Raw genomic sequence first — 12799 nt, 5'->3', positions numbered from 1 at the left:
GTGTGTCATTCAGATTGTAAGGTGAGGAAAGGTTTGTTTTATTTATTTTTTATTTTTTGAGACAGGGTCTTGCTCTGTCACCCAGGCTGGAGAGCAGTGGCATATGGGAGTGTAGCCTCTGCCTCCCATATTCAAGCAATTCTCCTGCTTCGACCTCCTGAGTAGTACAAGCCATTCTCCTGCCTCTGCCACCATGCCTGTCCAATTTTTTGTGGAGATGGGGTTTTGCTATGTTGCCCAGGCTAGTTTTGAACTCTTGTTTCAAGTGCCCCCCCACCTCATCCTCCTAAAGTGTTGAGATTACATGCATGAGCCACCATGCCTTGCCTGAGGAAGGGTTTTATAAAAAAGAAAGCATTGATTATGAAAGGAAAGTTGATGAACTTGACTATATTAAAATGAAAGTTATTGTTTATCAAAAGACATCATAAAGAGAGTGAAAATACTAGTTAAAAATTGGGAAAAGGGCTGGGTCTGGTTGCTCATGCTCGAAATCTCAGGACTTTAGGAAGCCAGGGCTGGAGGGGATTGCTTGAAGCCTGGAATTCAAGACCAGCCTGGACAACATAGCAAGAACCCATGTCTGCAAAAAAAAGTTTTTTTTTTTTTTAAGACGGAGTCTCACAGTCATCCAGGCTGTAGTGCAGTGGCGCGATCTCGGCTCACTGCAATCTCTGCCTCCTGGGTTCAAGCAGTTCTCCTGCCTCAGCCTCCCGAGTAGCTGGGACTACAGGTGTGCACCACCAGGCTCACCTGATTTTTTTTATTTTTATTTTTAGTAGAGACAGGATTTCACCATGTTGGCCAGGATGCTCTCGATTTCCTGACCTCGTGATCTGCCTGCCTTGGCCTCCCAAAGTGCTGGGATTACAGACATGAGCCACTGCACCCGGCCCCCCAAAATTTTTTTTAATTAGCTGAGTGTGGAGTTGCACGCTTGTAGCCCTAGCTACTCAGGAGGCTGAGGTGGGAGGATCACTTGAGCCCAGGACGTTGAGGCTTCGAACCCTGATGATGCCAGTGCACTCCAGCCTGGGCAACAGAACAAGACTCTTTCTCAAAAAAAATAAGTAGGACTGGGTGCAGTGGCTCACGCTTGTCAATCCCAGCACTTTGGGAGGCCAAGGCGGGCAGATCACCTGAAGTCAGGAGTTCAAGACCAGCCTGGCCAGCATGGTGAAACACCCCATCTCTATTAAATATACAAAAATTAGCTGGGTGTGGTGGCAGGCACCTGTCATCCCAGTTACTTGGGAGGCTGAGGCAGGGAATTGCTTGAACCTAGGAGACAGAGGATGAGTGAGCTGAGATCATGCCACTGCACTCCAGCCTGGGTGACACAGCAAGACTCTGTCTCAAAAAAAAAAAAAAGATGGTAATTTCCTAACTCCAGCACTCTCCATGTTTACTAGTTACCACTTGACATTGGTTGTACAGTAATCAAGAGCCTTTCCCCCTTCTACCACTTATTATCAGTAAGGACTCGTGGATTCCAAAACTTCTTCAGTGGTTTATAATTTGTAGCTTATATTGGCCTAGAGCTCATGCTTTTACTTGTGGGGTCTGTGTTTTTCCACCTTTTTGACTACAACTTGTAGTAAAAAATGTTTTCCTTGTATATATGTGTGCATATGTAATATAAAGTATTTTGTAAAATAATACTTCTATTTTGTGAAGGATGTACTTAGATATTTTTCTGTTCTATTTAGCTTTTCTTTTTTGAGACAGCATCTAGCTCTGTCACCCAGGCTGGAGTGCAGTGGTATAATCTCAGCACACTACAGCCTCCACCTCCCAGGTTCAAACTGTTCTCCTGCCTCAGCCTCCCAAGTAGCTGGGACTACAGCCACGCGCTGCCATACCCAGTTAATTTTTGTATTTTGTATTTTTAGTAAAGACATGTTAGCCAGGATGGTCTTGATCTCTTGACCTCCTGATCCTCCTGCCTTGGCCTCCCATAGTGCTGGGATTACAGGCGTGAGCCACTGTGCCTGGCCCTAAAAGAATAATTTCTTAATGTTGTGTTGGCAGTCAGTGTTTGAGTGAATGGAAATGATTGCCTAGAAGTGTTTATTATGGTCAGTATGTTAAAATCAGGATCAAATAAGATTTTATACGTTGCATTAATTAGTATCTCACATGTCTTAAAATTTGCAGAGAATCCTGTTTTCTTCTCTGTGTTCTTGCTGTATAAAATATACAATAAACAATGGAGACCATTAAGTAATAAACACATTATGTTCTGCATTTAGGTTCGGCGTTGGGCTATCTTGACTGCAAGAAACTTGGGGAAAGTGGACAGAGATGATTATTATGACTTACAAGAGGTTTTAACTTGCCTTTTTAAAGTCATTGAGTTGGGGCTTTTGGAGAGTCCAGACATTTATACTTCTTCTGTCCTCGAGAAGGGTAAACTGATTCTTCTGCCATCACACATGTATGATACTACCAACTACAAAAACTATTGGTTAGGTGAGTATTGTTCCTACTCTAATATCATTAGTATTTCCCTATAGTTCTGTTATTGAGACAGAATCTTGCTCTGTTGCCCAGGCTGGAGTGCAGTGGCACCATCTCCGCTCACTGCAAGCTCCACCTCCCAGGTTCAAGCAATTCTTCTGCCTGAGCCTCTTGAGTAGCTGTGATTACAGGTGATTACCATCACACCTGGCCACTTTTTTTTTTTTTTTTTTAATATATTTTTAGTAGAGATGGGGTTTCACCATTTTAGCCAGGCTGGTCTTGAACCCCTGACCTCAGGTGATCCTCCCGCCTCAGCCTCCTAAAGTGCTGAGATTACAGGTGTGAGCCACCACACCCAGCCTTATAGTTTTTATGAGTGTCCTAAAAAGGAAGTGTTCTCTTTCAGTGATCTGATAAAAATTGCTAAAGATAGGATTTTATAGTTCTCAGTTTTTATTCTGTCATTAAATTGACTTAATTATTACACATCTTGTTACTAAACATTATCCTAGATGCTTTCTGTATAAGAGTTACATTTTCAAGTGCTGGCAAATGGATCGAATCTTATTTAAAAGTTATCAGCATTGTTTACTAGTCCTATAGTGGCTTAAAATAGTTCTACACCATTTCCTTGATTCCAAATCTTAAGGTCATGTGTCATGATTGGCAGTGATTTTTTTTCTTTTCTTTCTAGTATATGGAATATGGTACATCTTAAAACTGAAGGCTGCTTATATTGATGAGATGAAAGTTACTTGGTAGTTACCTTAGAAATTGTTTTCTAACCATTTTCCACTTTCACACTTGAATTACTGTAAAGTTCTGTTACTTGGGAGCAGTTGTATATGAATATCTTAGACTTAAATGTTTGAGAAACTAAATACTATAATGCTATCTTGCTTCATCTTCCTGTCTTGTTTTTCTTTTGCAAACTAAACCAGTGAAGGCATTAGAATAGTATTATTTCATCAATTCAAGAAAACTCTAAATGATCTTACAGGTATTTGCATGTTGCTGACCATTCTTGAGGAACAAGCCATGGATTCACTATTGTTGGGCTCAGACAAACAAAATGATTTTATGCAATTAATACTTCACACCATGGAGAGGCAATCAGATGGTAATAAACGTTACTTGCTGAATGTTTTTGAGTGTGGTGATAATGATGATGCACTTTAAAAATCATAGTGTCATTGTAGGAATTGATGTATGTTGCGGAGAAAAGAATTTTTCTGGTTTATTCACAGATTCAGTCTTTTTTTTTTGAGATGGAGTTTTGTTCTTATTGCCCAGGCTGGAGTACAATGGTGTGACGTTGGCTCACTGCAACTTCCACCTCCCGGGTTCAAGCAATTCCCCTGCCTCAGCCTCCCAAGTTGCTGGGACCACAGGTGCACACGGCAACACCTGGCTAATTTTTTTGTATTTTTAGTAGAGATGGGGTTTCACCACGTTGGCCAGGCTGGTCCTGACCTCTGGTGATCTGCCTGCCTTGGCCTCCCAAAGTGCTGCGATTACAGGTGTGAGCCACCATGCCCTACCCAGATTCAGACTGTTTAATCAGAAAGGACCTTTAGAATTTAATTCAACACCTTCCTTTCATAGAAGAAGGGAAGTTAATCTAGTTTTTCATGATGAAAAAGTTGGTGGTAGGATGAAAATCAGAACCTCTGGGAGATTCATTTGTAATGACATTGTGGTTAACATTGTGGGAAAAGCCTTCTCTGTCCCACGGCCTTCCTTTGCCTACCTCTTCATTTCTCTGCTTCTCTGTCCAGTACAGTAACTGCTAGCCACATGTGATTATTAAAATTTAAATTAATTAAAATTACAAATGCAGTTATTTGGTTCCACTAGCCATATTTCAAGGCTTAGCAGCCATACGTGCCTGCACTGTGTTGATTAATACATAGAACAGTTTCATCGTCACAGAACATTCTCTTGGATATGTTGCTCTAGATAGTCTAGATAATGAGGCCTAAAACTTGTGGTCCTGTTTATTATTAGATCCCATCTCCTTTTGCTGATGCTTGTGTCATGCTAATCATGAAAGATCTGTAGTTAAATAAGTGTTTCTAATCTTGATGAAGTAATAAATTAATAAAGACCAAGTATACCAGATCCTATGAAAACATTACAAATATTGTTTTTTCCCTTCATTTACTTCTCTTCAGGCAACTTGAATGTTGTATATAAACTCATTTGTGGGAGATTCTAATATAAATAATGTTATTCTTTTGTTGATAGTACGTGTGTGTGTGCGTGTATATATATATACGCACACACACACACATTTTTTTTTTTTTCATTTTGAGGGTGAGTCAGTCTCTCTCTCTCTCTCTCTCGTGCTCTCTCTCTCTCTCTCTCTCTCTCTCTCTCTCTCACCCAGGCTGGAGTGTAGTGGCACAATCTTGGCTCACTGCAGCCTCCACCTCCTGGGTTCAAGAAGTTCTCCTGCCTCAGTCTCCTGAGTAGCTGGAATTAAAAGCATGCACCACCACACCCAGCTAATTTTTTATTTTCAGTAGAGATGGGCTTTCACCATGTTTGTCAGGCTAGTCTGGAACTCCTGGCCTCGTGTGATCTGCCTACCTTGGCTTCCCAAAGTGTTGGGATTACAGGCGTGAACCCCTGTGTCCAGCTTGTGGCATATATTTTCTTGCTAGATTATTTCTGATTAAGGCTGTTATTCTTTTGCCAACATTTACTGCATATATTGTTTATTTCTTTCCCTGTGCCGAACTATATATCTAATTCTGTCTTTTCTGCTAAGCTATCTCCCTTACCATTTTCAAAAAAAACCTTTTTTTGTTCCCTTTTGAGACAGGATCTCACTCTGTCTCCCACCCTGGAGTGCAGTGGCTCAGTCAGGTCTCACTGCAGCCTTGACCTCCCAGGTTCAAGTCATCCTCCTGCCTCTGTCTTCCCTGGTAGCTGGGACCACAGGCATGTGCCCCCTTACCCAACTAATTTAAAAATTTTTGATAGAGATGAAGTCTCACTATGTGGCCTAGGCTGTTATTGAACTCCTGAGCTCAAGCAGTCCTCCTGCCTCGGCTTCCCAAAGTGTTGGGATCTACAGGCGTGAGGCACTGAACACAGCCTCGTCTTCAAAGTTTTCCTTACCTCTTTAAGAAACTTTATAATTGTCTTCGCCTAACTACTTTCTTATTTGTGAGCTCACTAGACACAGGCACTGTTTCAGATGTAGTGGAGGATACAGAAATATATGAGAAAGTTAAAATGACTGTGATAAAGTCTGAGAAGGATGAGGGAATTAAAGTCAAATGTTCTAGGATGACTTAAAACTAGCAGTAACTGAGTGAATTCAAGCACTTGCCTCAGAAGAGTACTGTAGATGACTAAAGTGGGGGAAAGTTTAATATAGGAGGAGGCATTTAAGCTGGACTTTAAAGGATGGATAGAATTTTGATAGGTTGTCCTAGTAGCGAAGGCATTCTGGTGCTTAGTTTGGAAAAAGCCAGTGATCTATTTTTGCTGTAGACAGTGTATGATTATGGGAATATGAAAAATAAAAATGGAAATAAACAGTAGATCAAGATCTTTTAAGTTCTTGGCTGAGGACTTTGAATTTTCTTGGAAGACATTACAGAGCCATTGAAGGCCTTTGAGTAGGGCAGTATCTTGCTACTACCTGTCTGGCAGAGAAGAGGGAAAGGGTTGGAGGAAAGAACTTGTGATTAATGGAAGTTTCTGCAAGTTGGATGAAAAGTAGATAACAGCAAAGCCATGTTGAGATACAGATGGATGAAGAGTGTGTGTCTTTGCCTTACCCTTAGCTAAGGAATTTAAACCCTTACACTAGCTGCATAAGATCATACTTAAACAGAATTTCTTGTATTATGGGCTTCATGTAGATCTGTAAATACCAAGTTCCTGTCTCTTTATTTTTTTCTTCTTTTCTGTTACTGGAAGATGGAACTATAAAGTTTAGGGGAAGGGTTGAGGAGCTGAGTTAGAAAAGGTTGTTACTGGTATGGCAAACAGAGTGTGAAAAGATTTTGTTTACCTAGACTGTTTTCTTGCCCATTAAATAATTTGTTTGCCATTAATTTTTTTTTTTTTGACAGAAGCATCATACTATTGCTTGAAAAAAATTTTTGAAAATGTACCTGCTTTTTAAAACTTATGTGTCTCTAAGGATTGGTCGTGTGTTACCTTAAATTATTTGCCGCTTGGCTTTTAGTTCTGTTGCTACTAACCAGATAAAGAATGCTTAATTCTCAATATATTTTTGTATATTTTTCTAACCGTTTTGTAATTCACCAGTTGTGCCATTGTATTTCAGGTGATAGTGTTGATCCTTTCTGGCCAGCATTACACTGTTTTATGTTGATTCTGGATCGTCTTGGATCTAAGGTCTGGGGTCAACTTATTGATCCTATTGAAGCATTTCAAACCATTATTAACAACACAAGCTACAATAGAGAGATTCAGCATATACGGAACAGCTCTGTAAGGTTAGTTCAGCTAATGTCAGGATTTAAGCATCTCTACAAGAAAGTGTGTTACAGCTAAATTACTTAACAAGAGGTGTTTCTTCCTTTTTTTTCCTCCCCCTTCATTTCAGTAATTTCTATTTATTCTTAATATTTAAGGACCAAAGTAGAACCGGAGTCATATTCGGATGATATGGTGACATGCAGCCAGATTGTATACAATTTTAATCCTGAAAAGACCAAAAAGGTATTAAAAAAAAACACTTTGAAAATTTAGATGATATTTTATTGCCTTTATCTAGTGTAGAGTGTTTTGTTTGTTTGTTTGTTTTTCGAAACAGAGTCTTGCTCTGTAACCAGGCTGGAGTGCAGTGACATGATCTTGGCTCATTGCAACCTCCACGTCCAGGGTTCAATTGATTCTCCTGCCTCAGCCTCCCGAGTAGCTGAGTAGCTGGGATGACAGGCACGTGTCACCACGCCCAGCTAATTTTTGTATATTTAGTAGAGACAGGGTTTCACCGTGTTGGCCGGGATCCTCTCCATCTCTTGAGCTCGTGATCTGCCCACCTGGGCCTCCCAAAGTGTTAAGATTACGGGGTGAGCCACCACGCCTGGCTGATAGTGTTTTATGTAATTTGTTGAGTTGTTGATTTTACAGTATGTTGCTGTTCTTAATCTACTGTTAGGTAAAAGGCCTTCTCATTGAACAGCAGATGTATCGTATATAGGGGAAGGTGGACTCTAAACTACAATGTGCATACTTTGGAAAATTAATTAATTTTTTTTTTTTGAGACAGAGTCTCACTCCGTCACCAGGTGCAAGGCTGGAGTGCAGTGGCACGACCTTGGCTCACTGCAACCACCGCCTTCCGGGTTCAAGCAATTCTTCTGCCTCAGACTCCCAAGTAGCTGGGACTATAGGTGTGCGCCACCATGCCCAGCTAATTTTTTTGTATTTTTAGTAGAGACGGGGTTTCACCATGTTGGCCATGATGGTCTTGATCTCTTAACCTCGTGATCCACCCGCCTCGGCCTCCCAAAGTGCTGGGATTACAGGCTTGAGCCACTGCACCCAGCCAGAAAATTAGTTTCTAAGTACATTTGGGAAAGATGGAAAGTTTATGGGGACATAAGTGGCACGAGTAGAAATTAAAACTAGCTAGTGGAAAGAAGGTCAGAGTATATGAAGGTGGTATAAATTTGCTTTTTCATGAAACTTTAACCTCAAAATTCAATTTATATTTCAGTTTCTTGGGAGTTAGGTATATTATGATTGTGATATAATTTATGCCATAATTATACCATTGTATATCATAATAATGTTGTAAACCAAAATAAGAGAGTGAGAAATGTATTTTTGTTTTGAGTGTTAAATCTATCATAAATGGTGCTTATTTATCTGAACATGAGCATTTCTTTCTTTTTAGGATTCTGGATGGAGAACAGCCATTTGCCCAGATTATTGTCCTAACATGTATGAAGAAATGGAAACATTAGCCAATGTACTTCAGTCGGACATTGGCCAAGACATGCGTGTTCATAACAGCACATTTTTATGGTTCATACCTTTTGTTCAGTCCCTCATGGATCTTAAGGATTTGGGTGTGGCTTACATAGTCGAGGTTATTCATCATCTGTACTCTGAAGTCAAAGATGTCCTCAACCAAACAGATGCTGTGTGTGACAAAGTCACTGAATTTTTTCTTTTAATTTTGGTATCAGTGATTGAACTGCATAGAAATAAAAAATGTTTGCATTTGCTCTGGGTAAGTTCCCAACAATGGGTGGAAGCTGTTGTCAAATGTGCCAAGCTTCCTACCACTGCATTTACACGGAGTTCTGAGAAATCATCTGGAAGTTGCTCCAAAGGAACAGCAATGATATCATCACTGTCGTTGCATTCAATGCCATCTAATTCTGTACAGCTTGCTTGTGTGCAGCTGATTAGAAGTCTCCTTAAAGAAGGTTATCAGCTTGGGCAGCATTCTCTTTGCAAGCGATTCTGGGATAAGCTCAACTTATTCCTTAGAGGAAATTTATCTCTAGGTTGGCAGTTGACTAGTCAGGAAACCCATGAGCTACAAACTTGCTTAAAGCAAATTATTAGAAACATAAAATTTAAAGCACCTCCATGTAACACTTTTGTGGATCTGACTTCTACATGTAAAACCTCTCCTGCATCTTGTAATAAAGAAGAAAGTGAGCAAATAGGGAAGAAGTCTAGAAAAGATATGCATTGTTGGGGAGATTCCAGCCCAACATTTTCTAAAGAACCAATGAAAGTGCAAGGCAATGTATTGATCAAAGCAGATAACAGTATAGAAGGTGACAATAATGAGCAAAATTCTATAAAGGATGTAAAACTAGAAGACCATCTCTCAGCTGGGTCATGCTTAAAGCAGAGTAGTAAAAACCTTTTTACTGAAAGAGCTGAAGGTCCAATTAAAATAAGTACAAGGAAGCAGAAGTCTGTAACAGAGAACTCTTCATATACACCAAAGAATTGTACTTCAAGAAATGGTCCAGAAAGGGGATGTGACAGAGGAATAATAGTATCAACACATTTATTGACTGATTCTAGCACTGATGCTTTGGAAAAAGTGTCCGCATCAAATGAAGATTTGTCTTTAAAGGGTGATGCTCTTGCTAAAACCTCAAAACAAAAAACTAAGGTACAGAAAGATGAAATCTGTGCAAAGTTATCACACGTAATAAAGAAGCAACCCAGAAAGAGTACTTTGGTCTATAACGCTATCAATTTAGATGAAAATCTGACTGTATCTAACATTGAGAGTTTCTATTCAAGGAAAGACACAGGAGTTCAGAAAGGAGATGATTTCATACACAATCTTTCTGTAGACCCTCATGGTGGTCTGGATGATAATAAAAATGGAGAACAAAAATCTCAGAACAATTTATTGCCAAAAGAGAAACAATTAAAGAATGCAGAGTTAGATATTTTCTCTTCCCATGAAAACAATTGTAAAATACAGGAATGTCATGTTGTTGATAAAGATTTGATCCCCTTTACAGAAATGACTGATACTTTAGTGAAGAAATCATCTTCCTTTAACAATCTTATGACTGTACTTGAATCAAGAGATAAGGAGATGAGTAATAGTACCAATCTGATTTCCTGTAGCTTGACAAGAGAACAGGCCCCTGTTATCACTCCTAAGTCTGACACCTTAACGGATTCTCAGGTAGACAGAGACCTTCACAAATTATCATTAATAGCTCAAGCCAGTGTTATTAAGTTTCCATCAGATTCACCTCAGAACTCATCCCAACAACAAAGGAAAGTGAAAGAATGTAAAAGATGTTTCACTGCTAACCAAAATAATGTTGGAGATACTTCCTGTGGACAGGTTATTATTATTTCAGATTCTGATGATGATGATGAAACAATCCTGAGTCTTGAGAAACTCACTAAACAGGACAAAATATGCATTGAGAAGGAAAGCCCAGGGCAGCACGTTTCAATTGTTAATAGTAAGGAGGAAAAGAATCCAGTAAAGGAAGAAAAGACAAAGTCTCTTTTGCAGCTTGAGGAATGTGATTCTCAGTGTTTTGAGTTTGAAAGTCCATTTGAAGTGTTTTCAGTTTGGCAAGATTATCTAGACAATAATAATTCAGTTCAAGATGGTGAGAAAAATTGTTTGACTCATATAGCCAGTATCACAAATGATGAGGGTTGTACAGATGTTGTATCTGAAGTTAAAAAAGGAGCAGAGTGCATTGAAGAACACACGAGACGACAGAACAGTAGTATTTCTGTTGAGGAATTTTGTGAAATTGAAGTAAAAAAGCCTAAGAGAAAACGATCTGAAAAACCAATGGCTGAAGATCTTGGGAGGCCTTCATCTTCTGTCATAAATGAGGGCCAGTCTGATACTAAGAGAGATCTTGTTGGAAACGATTTTAAAAGTATAGCTGGAAGGACTACAACTCCCAATTCAAGTATTCAGAGAGCCACTACAGTTTCACAAAAGAAGTCTTCAAAGCTTTGTACTTACTCAGAACCTGTCAAGAAAGTTACAGTTTCTAAGAACCCTAAGAAAACGCATTCAGATGCCAAAAAAGGACAGAATAAGAGTTCCAGTTACCTAAGTTGTAGGACAACTCCTGCTATAGTGCCACCAAAGAAATTTCGGCAGTGTCCTGAACCAACTTCAACAGCTGAGAGACTTCGCCTGAAAAAGGCTCCTCGTATGGCATTTGAGTTGTCCCAGCGATCGTTAGATTATTTAGCTCAATTACGTGATCATGGCAGAGCTGTTGGGTTAGTTGATACTCCAAAAAAGACTAAATTAATTCCTCCTCAGAACTTGTCTGTCAGAAATAATAAGAAACTGCTGATTAGTCAAGAACTTCAGATGCGAAGGCAGATGAGATCCAAATCACAAAAAAATAGAAGAGGACTTTCTGGTTGTAAAAGGACAGATGCTACAAGAACAGGGCTGCATACAGCACAGAAATCTGATACATCTATACCAGAATCTGATAGGTCAGATTATAATTGTACAGGAGGAACTGAGGTTCTTGCCAACAGTAATGGAAAACAGATAATAAAATGCATGCCTTCTGAACCAGAAACCACAAAAGCAAAACATGGATCTCCAGTGACTGATGATGTTTGCCTTTTGAACCAGTGTGATTCTGTAGTGTTAAATGGAACAATACCAATAAGTGAAGTAATTGTCGCTACTTCAGAGGACCCTCTAGGTGGAGGTGATCTGTCAGTACATCATATAAAAATGTCAACTTTGAAAGAGGGAGGACCTGACCCCAGCAGCGATACAGAGGAAGATAACTTATTTTTAACACAACATGATCCTGAAGATATGGATTTATGTTCGCAAATGGAGAATGATAATTATAAATTCATTGAACTAATTCATGGAAAAGGTACAGTTCAGGTTGAAGAAGATTCTCTAAGTCGGCCTCAGTTGGAATCTTTGAGTGGCACAAATTGTAAGTACAAAGATTGTGTTGAAGCCACGAAAAATCAGGGTGAATACTGCTTGGAACACTCTGAAGTGAAAGCAGCAGATGAAGATGTATTTCGTAAACCTGGCTTGCCTCTTTCTGCATCTAAACCTTTGCGACCTACCACTGCTAAGATTTTTAGCTCAAAGAGTACTTCACGAATTGCTAGTCTTTCTAAATCTTTGGAATCTTCTTCAGCCCTTTCTCCATCTCTAAAAAATAAGTCAAATGGGATACAGTCAATTTTGAAAGTACCACAGCCAACTCCCCTTGTATCTCAGAAGCCAGTGGGCGAAGTGAAGAATTCATGCATTGTTCTTCAGCCTCAGTCTCCGAATAATTCCAACAGGCAAGATTGCAAAGTTCCATTTGGTGAAAGCAAATATTTTCCATCTTCCTCTCCAGTAAATATTTTCTTGTCATCGCAGTCTGTCTCTGACACCTTCGTTAAAGAGGTCTTAAAATGGAAATATGAAATGTTTTTGAACTTCAATCAGTGTGGGCCTCCTGCAAGCCTTTGTCAGTCCATCTCAAGACCTGTGCCTTTCAGATTTCATGATTGCAGAGAGTATTTTAATGTTTTTTTCCCTTTGATGGTACTGAATACTTTTGAAACAGTAAGTATGTGTTTCATTTATATGCCTCTTCAAACTTTTCAAGTTACCTCTTTACCTTGCTGAGTAAAACAGAGAGTATAGTTTGTTCAATCATTAGGTGGATGTGGTGGCGGGTGCCTGCAATCCCAGCTACTTGGGAGGCTGAGGCAGAGAATTGCTTGAACTCAGAAGGTGGAGGTTGCACTGTGCTGAGATTGCGCCACTGCACTGCAACCTGGGTGACAGAGTGAGACCCTGTCTCCAAAGGAAAAAAAAAAAGAGTATAAT

General features: G+C 39.6%; 1 protein-coding gene across 24 annotated transcripts in view; it reads left to right on the top strand.

Moving 5' to 3' along the window:
- Positions 1 to 12799, top strand: part of SETX (senataxin) — an 88374-nt gene that overhangs the window by 23103 nt on the left and 52472 nt on the right. For all 24 annotated transcript variants that reach the window (XR_013519780.1, XR_013519778.1, XR_013519792.1 and 21 more), the window contains exons 6-10: positions 2253 to 2472; positions 3464 to 3583; positions 6773 to 6944; positions 7083 to 7170; positions 8354 to 12532. Coding sequence is in view for 19 of the 24 variants with exons in the window: in XM_035261106.3 (XP_035116997.2) it covers positions 2253 to 2472; positions 3464 to 3583; positions 6773 to 6944; positions 7083 to 7170; positions 8354 to 12532 (4779 nt within the window). In the remaining 5 variants the exon portion in view is untranslated. The remainder of the gene's footprint in view (positions 1 to 2252; positions 2473 to 3463; positions 3584 to 6772; positions 6945 to 7082; positions 7171 to 8353; positions 12533 to 12799) is intronic.

The sequence above is a fragment of the Callithrix jacchus genome, chromosome 1, assembly GCF_049354715.1.
Source record: "Callithrix jacchus isolate 240 chromosome 1, calJac240_pri, whole genome shotgun sequence".
Lineage (NCBI taxonomy): Eukaryota > Metazoa > Chordata > Mammalia > Primates > Cebidae > Callithrix > Callithrix jacchus.
Note: the sequence above shows the minus strand (reverse complement) of the source record. Positions and strands in the feature narration are given on the sequence as shown.